At 38.9% G+C, this 14,548-nt stretch overlaps 1 protein-coding gene across 1 annotated transcript; it reads left to right on the plus strand.

The window, feature by feature from the left end:
- The first annotated feature begins 13,100 nt into the window (after nucleotides 1-13,100).
- Nucleotides 13,101-14,493, plus strand: LOC113235438 (protein tilB). Its single transcript, XM_026471123.1, has one exon. The coding sequence runs from the start codon at nucleotides 13,120-13,122 to the stop codon at nucleotides 14,416-14,418; it is 1,299 nt and encodes a 432-aa protein (XP_026326908.1). The 5' UTR covers nucleotides 13,101-13,119; the 3' UTR covers nucleotides 14,419-14,493.
- The last annotated feature ends 55 nt before the right edge of the window (nucleotides 14,494-14,548 follow it).

Raw genomic sequence — 14,548 nt, forward strand, 5'->3', positions numbered from 1 at the left:
GAATTACACTCCATAGGCGTTCGCCATATAAATGTGGAACTGCGTAATGCGTCGTGCGAATCTTTTGAATATCCACAACATAGGGGTGGAATCCAAGCCTACGCCTAGTCCCCCGATGATGGAAAGGGGAAGGCGGAATTAAATCGTGTAATTCCATCGCACACTCTCCGTGATACATCCTGTAAAATACCGATAAGGAGGCAACTTTACGGCGGTGTTCAAGGCTTTGCAGCTTCGCCTCTACTAATTCCGAGTCACCTATAAGCCTCTTGGCACGCTTATCAATTGAACCCAAGGTAGCCAGTTGGTATGTAGCAGAGCCATCCCAAAGGTGGCAACAGTATTCCATAACACGACCGGACTTGTTTTTGGTACAACCAAAGCTACTGTCCTGGTCTGAAATAACACCTCACCCTGGAAAGAATGCCAAGCTTCCTGAGCATTTTTGGCCATGTATTCAATGTATCTGCCGAAGTTCAAATTGGACGACAGGTCCATTCCAAGCAGCTGGAGATGGTCGGCTATCGGTATGGATATATCACGAAAAGTCGGAGTCAGGTGAAAAGGATTCCGTTTTGTGGAGAATAGACACGCCTGCGTTTTGGTAGCATTAAATTTGACAAGATTAACATCGCCCCAATCGGAGACTGCCTTGTGTGTCAAATCCTAAGGACTAACCATAGACTCTCGACAAGATGGAATTTTCTCTCCACTGACCCTTGCATTGGTCAAGTAGCTATCTACAGCAGTGCTGTCATCACCATACGAATACGTACTTGGAATTAACATATCATTGATATGCAGCAGAAAGAGTGTTGCAGACAGTACGGAACCTTGAGGAACACCTATCGCCCAATGTTCGGAAAAGTAGCCTTCTAAGACCTCTCGAATGGAACGTTCACTCAAGAAATCCGAGATCCAATTGCAAATATCAGTGAAGCCCATAACATGGAAGCTTACTTAAAAGGCTTGCGTGTCAGACCCTGTCAAAAAATTTCTGAGTTTGAGTGTTCTTTGATTATGTTCCACGATGAACTTTTCTGAGTTGGTTCTGGTCTATTTGTTCCGGGTCGTACACACGAATTTAAGGACTTTAATAAAAATTACCTAGAATAGACCGCGAGGTTGAACATTATACCATGTAGACTAAATTCGCAAAAGCAAACTTTCTCTTATCTACCGGCTATAGCACTACTTATAGCATTAGTGTCCGAGATTGTCGTGCTCGCGCTTCTGGAGATATGTAACTCGTGAGACGTCAATTTTTAAAGCATACATCACGCGAGCTTGGAGAGGACATAATATTTTGTCTTTGTGCTATGCATTGTACGTTTGTAGATTATTTAATTCTATTTAATTATTACAATTTTACAAGGGCGCGTATTTAATTCGAACCACTGGTGTAATAAAGACTTATCTGTAAAATGAGATTTTTTCAGGAAAGAGGTTTACAGATTCCACGTACGAAATTAGCCAATAATATTTTCATGCTTAAATGTCGAGTTATAAAACTTTTGACGTATGCGTACATGAGGCTTTATTACACGAACAAGGGTTTCTACGAATTTTATTTTCCGATATTTATAACTGAGGCCTTACCGTGAACACTTATTACAAGTTACTAAAAAATTTGTAAAAAGAGGGATGGTGATTTACACCTCATGTAGCGCTGTCTCACAACGATTCATTTTATATCTTAACTGAAACGTAATAAGAGTTGATAGTAAGATCCCACTACTTAAGTCCATGCAATTCAAAGATGTCAAAAGGTAGACGTACGGAAACAATAAATATGTGCCTAAGTAATGTCACAAACAATATACGTTGTTGTACTTTTATTTATTATTTATTTATTTTTAAAAACGCTTAAACTATCATGACAGGTTTAACCTAATGCGACAGTAAAGCAACAAATTATGATTACTAAACTCTTACAGCTAGACTCGCTTCTGAGACAATAGTTGAAAAGTAGTTACTTCTTTTGTAGTAGGTAGGTTACATATAAGCTGCCTCCGTGGCCGAACGGTTACCATGCCGTACTGCCATGCAGAGGTCCTGGGTTCGATTCCCAGACCGGGAGAAATATGTGTATGGCCTACATTTATTTCTCTCGTGAGTTTGGGTATAATTTGTGGTTGTCTATGCGTGTGTCCATGGCACCCGCGACACAGGGTTTCTCTAGTGCGGGGCTATGTTGAGTGTGTGCGTTATTATTATTATTAAACTGCCTCTGTGGCCGAATGGTTACCATGCCGGACTGCCGCAGAGGTCCCAGGTTCGATTCCCGGGCCGGGAGAAATGTTTGTATGGCCTACATTTATTTCTCTCGTGAGTTTGAATGTAATTTGTAGTTGTTTATTTGTGTCCATGGCACCCGCGATACAGGGTTTCCCTAATGCAGAACTATATTGAGTGTGTGCGTTATTATTATTATATTGCTGCTATCTAAAGAAATCAAAGAATAAGAGCCGAACCCAATGACATATGTAGAAAGTTCTATTTTAAACGCCCCCTTGTCTTCTAAGTACCTACACTTATTTCTCTCAAAAGCTTTCATAGCTCTATATAACCAGCGCTCGGTCGAATGAACGTCATTATTTGCGAAAATATGAAAAATACTACGCACTTAAAGAGCTATAACTCTCCAGTGAAGCATTAAGAGACATTATGAGCCACTCAGATGTTTTTCAATTTGCTTCAACGGCATCTGCATTCCGTCTTTATGGCTGTGCCTTTAACAGTCCTATTCGGTAGTCTGAGAACACCAACAAAAGTAATCTTTATCTTTTAAAACAATTTTCTCGAGTCAATACTAAATAAGATTTGCTTATAGTATGAACCAGGTGACGTATTTTCTTATTTCGTTTATACCTACATACAGAATAGGGTTTTAAAGCTTAAATCCCACAAACCAGTCACAATATTTTATGGTGCCCACACCGGAACACATAATTCATTCTCAATATCAACACTATTGACATGGCCATAAAAAGATTAGGAAACAGTTTCAGAATGAAAGGAATAAAAGGCAACGTATTGTGCGAGCGTTGTACCGAAGCCGCGTAGCGCAATATGGGGCTCTCGGCGCCATTTTTTCAATTCAAAAATCGAATGTCAAAACGTCAATGAGCCTTTGAAATGGCAACCAAATATTTGTTCGGAGTGGAACACACATGGCGACAGGGCCACACAAGACGTCACCATATTGTGCAACATTAGAAAGTTACGACTTTTCGCCAAAAAGTGAGCTCAGCCAATCAGCAACACATCGGTCACACATCAACCATGAAATGAACTGTTCAACCAACGAGCACTCCCTTCCAAATCAATTTTCAACGATAGGTTTCACATTGTTTTGCTTTGAAACAATTTTCTGTGATTTCATATATCCATAGTACCTACTTAAGTTTCTACCTATCTCGTTTTGTAATTAGAAGAGCGACAGTAGAAATATAAATTTAGTGATACTTTTTATAAGACAACATAAACTAGTAGGTACATGTTACCATTGAGTATTGCATTGAGGAGGATAATACCGTTTAACTAATCCGTGAATGAATGATGATACATTCTACTAGAAAAATCCGGAAAAATATGGACATTTTCAAAATACTTTACACTAATAATGAAACATTTTTTAAATGTACCTACTAACCTTAAATAAATAATAATTCGAATATCTTGTTAACATTAATTTATAATCTTTGCTTTTTCTTTACGCAATGAAAATGATAAAAACTTTAAGTGATTGGTGGCCTGTTTAGTTTCCAGTGTCTAATTAGATTATTGTTATACATTAAAAGTGAAACTATTGTTACTTTCTTTTTCTAACCCAACGTTTCGGGCGAACTTTACAGGTACCATAATCACAAATGGTCAGCTATGCAAATATACGCTGTTTAGATCCTAAAACAATTGTTTAATTTCCATAATAATAATTCAAAATGCGTAATAAAGCGCTCTCAACAAAAATATGCCTATATACCTTACCTATTTTGCTGCCAAGCCGTAATGTGAGAATTACTGCGTTCCAGTTTTGAAGGATAAGAGTGAAATTACAGGCACATGACACTTGTCACCTTATGTCTCCGGGTGACAGGCGCAGCGGCAATGTTCCTCAGATCTGTGCGATTTAAAGCTCTGAGTGGCACTGCAACTGCTACCAACAGGCGTCTCACTTCACACCAGGCGCACGCCTAGTTCGTTCCGTCTCTTGGTACCATAAAAAATATACAGTAATGACATGATAAGAACAGTGGGTCTATCCATACAAAATGTATACAATTCAGCAAACTCTTTACATTTGCCGGGCAGCAGTAGGAGGCTTGGAAGTGCATGCAGAGGAGCATGGGGCAACAAATCGTGCGCATTATAAATGACAAATGTAAGCCGCGCGCGCGGTGTCGGGTTGCGGCCACCCGCGCTCCGGATTAGGTTCAGCTTACTTTCCTTTCGCTCCCTGCGCCTTGCTCGTTGCTCCTGTTACAGAAATAGCGCACCCTATACTTGGTACCCGTGACTGTAATGTACACCAGGACCCAAATTTAAACAATTTTCTGAAACACTTTAACCAATTGGTACTACTTTCATATTTCAATGACAATGGAATACTACCTACTACAGCGCATTATTTTTGCAGACATTGAGTTGTTAGAAGAGAAAAATTCTTAATGATACCAAGATTTTTTTTTTTCAATAAAACTAAAACAAGCTGGGAAATAAAACGACTTGGAAGAAAATCATAAAAAGAACAAGACTTGAGCAAGTCTCGCTTCGCAGATGACTCCATACAATACCTAACAACTGAGCAGCACTTACCGCTGGATAATTCCCGGTTGAGAGTGTTTAAGGGTTTTATCGAAGTACGGCCATAAATCGGTGCGCAGACGCACGTAATCCCCGCCCCCGCTGCGCCCGCGACCCGCCGCTAGCTATAAACAGAAGTCAACGTGTTGGACTTATAAATCGTGCTCTTAACTATTGTATCTCACGCCACAATAATGAAGTTAGCTCGTTCAGGAAGAAATACGGGTACCACGTGGGTGGCCGTCGCGGTCTGCGTAAACCCGTACATATGATTGTATATGAATGCGTTTAACTGAATTTTTTGTGCACACGTCAGTAGTCGTCGACACCCGAGGCCACGCAGCCGGTGAAAGGTCTCCTGAAAAAACAATCGCTGGTTCCGCATCGTATGGCTTTGATGACGAGGTGTTAGGTTGCGGAGTCTCGGGAGTATTGATAATCACTTATATTATTCTATTTTATTTGGGTTTTCATATTTCTAAATTAATCACGTAGATCACAAGAAAAAAATATAAAAAAATTCTTTTCTGTATTACATATACAGATGAGAAATTACATAACAAAACACGAAACGTACTTTTATTAAACTAGCACAATCAAAATTTTACATGATTAATTTAAACGTAAAAATAATGTACCTATACAATATTATGATATATTATATGTATTATCAACGGTATGTCCTAATAGAGTTTGATCCCTGTAAATTGAGCAAAGCCACTCAAAGACAGGAAAGGTAAGCAGATGGATACGACTTAACGTGAGAAATGTCATGACGAATGCTCTATTGAGCCCTAACCTTGCCCGTGAAGAGGCGTGCGTAATCGGCCCTATAAACAAACACTCGCGCCCTGCACTAAAACTGATATATTTCACCGAACTTTTATATCTGTTCGCTCCAACTTGAAATATATTACTTTTTCTTTAGCACCTTTTGTATCTTTTAGTGCGTTGTCCCCGTTTTATGGGTGCAGGCCGTTCGTAAATCATTGTAGTGGAAGTGCTGTATACTCGTAAACAATACACGTCCCGCGGGGAAGTCGGTCGTACCGGTCGCTGGCCGCACCGACCTCGGATAATAGTGCACAGTGAAACAAGTACAAATACAAAGCGAAATGTAATTTAATTGGACCATCAGACTCTGGGATATCCTTAGAACACGAGTAATAGTTACTATTCATTGATAAGTTTTGTTGAAAATTACTTACTTAAGTAATGACACACTACACTCGACGCGTCGACACGATATATATTGATTAACAACTTTGTACTGTTGTATACGCACATATGAGACCTATTATCACGTTACATCAAAAACAATAATCTAATGTACTTTGCACGACTGTCAGCAATATATATATAAATAGTAATAATAAATATCTAAAGGACTATTATAATTGACCGTAATATATTCGTACATATAATTCTATTTACATCGTTACGATTACTTTTGTAATTGAATTCGGTTCAAAGTCAAAGTTACTAAGAAATTTCTCTTAATAGGTACTTACTGGAACGTTAATGTATAAGCCAAGTCCTCGTTGACATTGTTCTAGTTGAGCAATATAAAAATTATCATCCTAAGACAAAGAAAACAATTTTCACATTGATACCAAATGTGGACATTACATTCCCGATAACCATTAAGCCGGAGACACAACGTTGTAAATTAAACTTTATATCATTTTTAATGGCTGCCATGAATGGTGTTTTGATTGCGGCCGGCTGAAGGCGTCGACAACTCGACAAGATGATAAGGCGACACTTAACGTTGCGACACAAAAAACGCGCGTTTAATAGCCAAAAAGGCATCTCTCAAACAGCGGTGGAGTCAACCCGCACTGGGTCGCCGCCGTGCCTGCAACAACATACTCTTTTATGTGGATTCCTACATCGCAACACACTTCACTTTTACGAGTCTCTATAAGGCTCTACTTGACGTTACGGGACATAGTTAATATTTTTAATGTCCGACTAATACTTGGCCTTTGTATGATTTTATACAGTTTCACACGTATTCATATCATTCCGATGCGTTCATAAAAATTCCAAAACTACTTTTTTGTACAGTTTCATCAGCAACTCTACAATTAAGTAGTGTTAGAATATTCTTTGTTTTTAAACACTTACTAAATGCCTTAATTTAACGCTTATTGATATTTAAACAGCTAAATAAACCGTGAAACGAGGCCACAAAACGAGCAAAGACCATCGAGAGATAACAAAAAGAGAGCCATTAATCTCTCATTGTGCAACATCGGTGAAACGTCCCGTTTTGTTTGCGGACTCGTCCCGATTTATACCAACACCGTTCGTTTGCGCTCAGCCATTGTCCCTAACCGACTGGGTGTGATCAACACAAAGAATTTAACAAATGGACCGAGAATAACTGCCTATATGTCATAACTGTGTACACAGATCGTAAATTAATCAATGAAACGGAGGATTATACATATTCAAGTAATATTTAACAAACATTATAGTAATGGAGTGATGTTGTTTTTATTTTAGTTACCAGTTGGTTGTCAGTTACTTCAATACACACTATAATCAATTAGCAGGATATTTGAAATACTTTTCACACATTGACTAGTAGCTGCGGCAACCGTAACATTCACAATTAATCAAGCAATCTGCCAAACGCTGATTCTCAAAAATATGAGTGCCAAGGGAACGATCCTTCACCAACTAAACAAGGAGAGGAATTTGTATATTTAAACGTTTCTTTTGAAATGTCACCGTTGATCCCACGAACGGTTGTCCCGAGGGCCCGCGCCCGCGCCCGCTTCTCATGCTCCGCGATTGACAGCTCGTGACATGTGACGGCCATTGTCACGCTGACATGTTGACACTGTCAAACTTGACTTCTGTCCGGATTCCGCATGTAAATCGTAAATACGGAAACATTACCCGCGCCGCGCAAAAGGGCACAACAATGTAACGACAAATTAAATAATAGAAAAATAAACTGGATTTTGTGTAGCGTACAGCTGCTAGCTGAAATACAGTCTGACGATTGCAGATGTCAACGCGAAAATACAAGTAATATTCAAATGAAACTGTGCTTTTAAAAATTCTGTCGATTATACAAAGTACCTTACAAAATACAACATCTTTATTTTCATTTCGTAAAACAAAGATAATTTGTTATAAATGCTTAATCAATATTAGCAAATGACAAAAAAGCCTAAAGATGCAACACAAAAACATAACAGAACTGAAGAATACTTATTGAAAGAAAATATTAAGCTAAACTAAAATGGTCAAATGAGGAGTGGACGCATCCCCCGCAGGGCTGGCAGACGACGTCCTCGTCTCCAGCAGTGCTCCTTTCTACGACAAAGTGACGATTTGACTATTCAACCTAATGCTGTTTAGGCTACATTCAAAAGCCAAACAATCCGTTTTATTTATGGTCGTGTTGTGCGGCCACAATACCACGAGATGATTTACATTCTGTTTTAGGCTGTTTCATTTCCGGTAAACAACTAAAGGGATATTGCTTCTCAAATCTCTACTTTGCTGCAAGCAACATATGAGTCTCCATGTATGTCTTTAAAGATACGTAACAACAGTGTTATATCTTTATCGTCGTAGGTATTCGATATAAATAGGTACACATTTTAAAGATGTGCTTAAAACTAGGATTAACAATGTAGGTATGTTTGTGAATCACAAAAAAAACAACGATTCAACTTCGTTGCTACTGAGTTCTAGTTAGCATTTCTTGTATTCCCTCCTAAGTCATAATTATTGTATGTCTAGCTTTAGGGAGACAGGACCGCCCCATCTATTAGCTTCACTTTATCTGTTCGGATGCTCCCCTCAGTTGAATTGCCGGTCGCCAGTCGCCACTAATCCGGCGGGGAAGTGGCTAAATATCTTGTGCAAATAAACATTCAGCTTGTTCCATTGTCAAGGGACGCCCGTAGCTGTTACGAATCGGATTATGCACCGTACGGTAGCGTTATCATCCGCGCCAAATTAGCTCCCGCAAAAATAAGGATTTGTGTAATCCGTAACAAAAACGATTACACTTACCTACATTAATCTTTAATTTCATCTTCGTATTGTGTATTTGAAGATTTTTATATACCTGCCACTGCGGATACCCATTATTGATTTAATCGTACATGATTTGATGCTCAAAATCGAATTTATGTCAATGACAGAAGAACCTCAAAGTCGTCCATCTGTTCCCGAGATGTTAATTATCTCTGTGTTTCTGACAACCCTAAAATATTAAATTATACCTCGTCATGGTAATGTACCACTCTACCGTTTTCGATTAACAATCACAAATACTTGAAATTATGAACAATGCTAAAGCACAATCATTGTAAGTTCGACAGTAAGAGGTCTCCGCCTTGTCACAGATCTGCCACTCCCACTCATTGCGTACATTTCCACATAGGTATATTCTGTGCCATTAAACTCTTATGGTTATCGTTGTCGTATCGCATTTTTATCTAATACATTATTGCGATTATAGAAATCTACAGTTTTTTATTATTAGGGAACTTTAGAAGGTATTGTGTCATTTTTACGTTTTTGAGGTTACTTGTGTTTTAATGGGAGTATAGTGAAATTAGTTGAGAGTGTAGTTTTGTCCAGGACCAGTTTTTTACGATAAAATCAAGTTACAGGAGGAACAAGTCATGCGCCTGGGGATAAACGACACAGGTGTCCAATAGCAGCTGCAGTACCACACAGGTTTTAGATCGCAAATGTCTGAGTGGCGCTGCTACTGCGCCCGTCACCGTGAGTCTCTGCCTGTAATTTTACCACCACCTTACCCTCAAAACCGGAACGTAGTAATGCTCACATTACTGCTTGGCGGCAAAAATAGTTAAGGTGGCTATACTGTGCTGCACTAATTCTTTCACAAGGAGCTCTACTGCTTCCATTTAGTTCTTCCTTGTGCACGCATTATAAATTTTGCTGATTACTTCTTTGTATATTCCTACTACAACAGAATGTGACTGTTGAATATAGAATTTGCATAAAGGCCACGGCAACCGAGGATGAATTTGGGAGAGTAGGATGACGCTGCACATAGCGCGGAAGGCCGGGCTAGCTCCATGCCTATTCATGAACGGTGACGGCTGCGCCCGCAGCCCCCGGCTCCCCAACCACATTTGAATAAATACAATTAACTTGTTTGTTTTATACTCGCCCTGTTACGCCTCTCCGACCTGGCTTTCCGGCGCGCGACACATTTGTCTCCACGTCGCCGTCACTCCACCGATGTTTGTACTTTCTCATCCTCCGTTACATTTAAACGACCACGCCATCACTGGCAAAATTGAAAACTATTTTGTAATCTGAATAATATTCAAATTGCGGCTAATGGTGATATTCGGCAGTGTCGGCAGCTCAAAGGCGAATTCTCTCCCCGCACTGTTATTATCTCAACACCATCGCACTCTCACCTAACCCATTCCTTTTTTACCAGACGCCTGCATCTCCTTCCATCCCTGCCGGGATGAGCGGGACCTTCAGTCATTTATACTAAACTCGACTCGGGGGCGTTCCTTCGACGATTTATCATTTAGCGTTGCCTACAGACATTATTTGAAACGCATTAAAATCGCGGTTGTGGAAAATTTGTCGGCATCGAAATTAGTACTCCTCTCCGAGTGCATAATTTATCGCTTTAACCGCATCCGGTGCTCGTGCTGCGATACTTCTAATTAGAAATTCATTGACGTTGATGAGCCAACTCCTTGATATGATTATGGTAGTTCATCATTTAACTTGCCTTGATTAAATAGCTCAACTTATCAAACATGAAGATAAATGGTCATTAATTAACTTGGACATCGATGTACTCGCTATATTTTTAAATTGTAATAGTCACCACATACTTTACAGGAATTGAGTGAAGACATACCAAATATATTCATATCTATTGAGATATCTACATTTATTGCTTCACAGACTCTCGATCTCGACAAAAATAGTTTGCACTTAAAGAACCTGCGCCTTTTTATATGATCATTAATATTTCTAGGCGCGTGATGTTCAGTTAATTGACTGCAGTAAAGCAAAAGGGATTTTGCTCGTAGCTCGTAGACCGACGCAACAGCATCGGTTGCGCAGCGAGGACCGTCCAGTGCCCTGAGGAAGCTGTCACGCGCGGCGCGAACATGTGATGAATATGTATCGGCAGACTGTAGCGGCGCCTTGTAATTTGAGACTCGCCGGTAATTATTTACGTGAGAATGGACCCTGTTCCCCCGCACGCCGCTGGAACGAATCGTTGATTGCGCGCGAGTCAAGATGCCGCAGCCAGATTGCTGCTCACGCTCCACTGCCCAGCATTGAAGCCGCTTCTTGCCGGCCGACCGCCGACATCACCACCACATGAAAGATACTATTTGAACACTTATGGCGTAAAAGTTATTCATGTTTTATACCAGCAATATTCAACGTTCCTCTTAAAAAAAATCGTCATATTTTTGGTAATTTTCATCCAATTTGGTCTTAAAGTATTAAAGACTTCAATTTCATAATCGTTCTGATGCCAGTAAAAATTAAAGAAAATGTGATAGGTAATTTGCCACCTTATCTAAACTTGCTGCCATATTCAATATAAGGGTGACCAGAATATCTGTTGCACTGCTAACGAAGTGTAAGCAACCAAATAAATTAAAAAGTATTTACACGGTGAACAGTGAAACAAAAGGATAAAAGTTATCACATCTTATTAACGCGGTATGTAATTTAGCGGGAAATAGGAAAGGACAGCAAGATATGAACACGGCAGCTCAAAAATAATATTATTTTTGTTCTTTGCAAATCGCTCAGCGGCGAAGTGACGACGGTTGTTTTGACTGGTCCTGACACTTGCGTGCAAAACAGAAGCCACATTGCTAATCTGAGTAAAACGAATGAAAACTTTGCAGACAATACTTATTAGCTCAATATTTTTAAAATGTGCTGCTGAGCGTAACAACAAAAAGATAAGGCAAGCAAGTAATGATGTTCATTTATTAAAAAAATTAGGCGTATGCTTTTTGAATAATGTTTGATTTAGGTACATATATTTAATATACCTAAGTACATAATAAATAGATATTACATTTCTACGCTACTTGTTTGAAGCAACCTGTATTCACTGATTTTATCACCACTTAACTTCGAGTAGTAGTAATTGGGTAGCTGGTGTGTGCAATTAAGGAGCAACTAATTAAATAATTTTTAATATATACCTAGAGTCCTGACTTTAATCATATTGATATGTTTCACGGTACATGTGTTGGGGATATAAACTCCACCTACCAGCATTATTCGGAACTAAAACAAGCCGGTTTTATTTACCTACTTTTTCAGGTTTTACACCGTTCCTTTACCTTATTTTGACAAAACATGAAATAGAATGGAATACCTACGAAATAAAATTTCAATTTAACATCTCTAAACCACTTACGGTACAACAACAACTTATTAAATTGGGTGCTTTCAATAACTAGACTCTTCATGTTGGTGGCGCCCCGTTGCGCCGGGCCCCTAAACATACACAGACCGCGGGGCGCCGCGCCCTGCCTACCTCACCCTATCCACTAATAACACCGTCTTTCCCTCTGCCATGCCTTATTTCATCCGAACGTCTCTTGTTTTTTCCTTATACTCGTTTTTTCAACCTGTGAGCCAACCTCGAACATTAACAATAAAACGATTCCTTGATGATAGTAATCCTTCATCTTCATTGTCTTTTGGCAGTTTCGTGGAATAAAATATGTTGTGCTGTTGCGACGTGATATCTGAACGTCGTGTTATTAATGGCGTCATTTAAAATGTTTTAATACCATCTGCATCGAGACAATATTAATTTAGTATGGTTGAGTTGAACGGGCTGGTGCCACCGATGGAATGTTAAATGACGGATTACCCGTGTCGTGGCGGAGATCGAAAGATAACCACCAATAGATCTTGTACCCTTGTTTCACTCCATCACTACATTGGCCTTGTTCGATTTCAGTGTGACTGAAGCAAGAGAATAATTTACACTAGTGAAAAATAAAGCTAGATCGATAAGGTGATACAGACATAAGAATATCACGACATTATATCGAATATTCAGATATAATAGATATAAATAATATCTCGAAAATAAAATCTAATCTAATCTAAAATTGAATAGATAGATATAAGTACTGTTATAGGCCCTAGTTGGTTATAGTTTCTGGCGCTAAGCAACTGTTGCTAGGCAACCATGCAAGATAATTAGGTAATACATAATAATTTGACAGCGGCAACGCTTTGCAGAAGTTATTCTCAAATGTACTGTTTTAGACTTATTCAGCGAAAATGGTGCGAATAACTGTGGAATTAGTGCGCAATAAAACTGAGCATCACGACCGTTTATTGGGTCCAGTGGAAGAAATTGCTCTACATCAAGAGAATATCGAGAAAATCGAATATCTGCAGGATTGGTGCCCCAAGCTCAAGATTCTTCTGATGCAAAGTAATCTCATAGCGAAAATAGAAAACCTAAATAAATTGAAACACCTAACGTATCTCAATTTAGCACTTAACAACATAGAGATCATAGAAAATTTAGAAAGATTGGAGTCACTAGAGAAATTAGATTTGACTCTTAATTTTATAGGGGAAATTACAAGCGTAGAGAATTTAGTAGGCAACTATAATTTGGAAAATCTATACCTAATAGGCAATCCTTGCACCGACTATGATAACTATAGAGATTTTGTTATTGGAACTCTACCACAACTTGTTTATCTTGATGGAACAGCAATAGAAAGGTCCATTCGCATCACAGCTTTGCAAAATCTCCCATTCATTAGATCTAACATCATATTCGAACAGGAGGATTACAAATACAAACGCCAAAAACAAAAATCTCGTCTCCAGGCCCAAATCAGTGAGAAATGGGAAAACGAATACCAAGACATGGATCCAGATGAAAGAAATAAAAAATTTTGGGCGGAAAAGACCGAGCATGCACCTGAAGTGCGATATGAAATGGAACGCTTTCGCCAACTTAAACTGAAAAGTTTTGAAACTGAGGATAAAAAGGAAGAAAAGCGTCACTTAAATTTTTTTGCGGCAGATGGACGTCCATTCAATATAAATCAAGCCAAACTGGTTTTTCGGTTTGATAACTCTGATCGCAACAAGTGTACTTTAGATTTAGCAGTATACAAGCACTTGGATTCCAGTCATTTAGACATAGATGTCCAACCTAACTATGTGCGTATCATTATAAAAGGAAAAATATTTCAACTCCATCTACCGGAAGAGGTTGATACCAGCAACTCTGTCGCTGAGCGTTCACAAACCACTGGCCACTTGGTAGTTACAATGCCGCTAGCGAATGCAGCTATTAAACCCGCATCGAATACAGATGGCAGCACTAAAAAGGTTGCTCTATTATATACGGAACACAAAGCTGAAGAATGCCACACTGCAAATGGGCAAACCAAACGAGAATTTTTAGAAATCGGTCCAGCTGATAACATTTTGGATTTTACTGCATTAACTCAACCGCGTTCTAAACCGAATTACATCGATCCCAGGTTTAATCTTGTAGGAAAAATACCTTCGCCTGATTTTGTAGATAATCCTGAAGTACCAGATTTGATCTAACACAATATATACTTAAAAGAATGAAAAAACAGTATAACAAATATTTAAACGCACTATTAAGTTTTTTAAATATTTCAAACCTAGTTAAAACTTTGATATTAGTTTGTATAACTTATTGAGTCATTCTTAT

This window comes from Hyposmocoma kahamanoa, unplaced genomic scaffold (assembly GCF_003589595.1).
Source record: "Hyposmocoma kahamanoa isolate Upper Pololo Valley unplaced genomic scaffold, ASM358959v1 102, whole genome shotgun sequence".
In the NCBI taxonomy this organism is placed as follows: Eukaryota; Metazoa; Arthropoda; class Insecta; order Lepidoptera; family Cosmopterigidae; genus Hyposmocoma; species Hyposmocoma kahamanoa.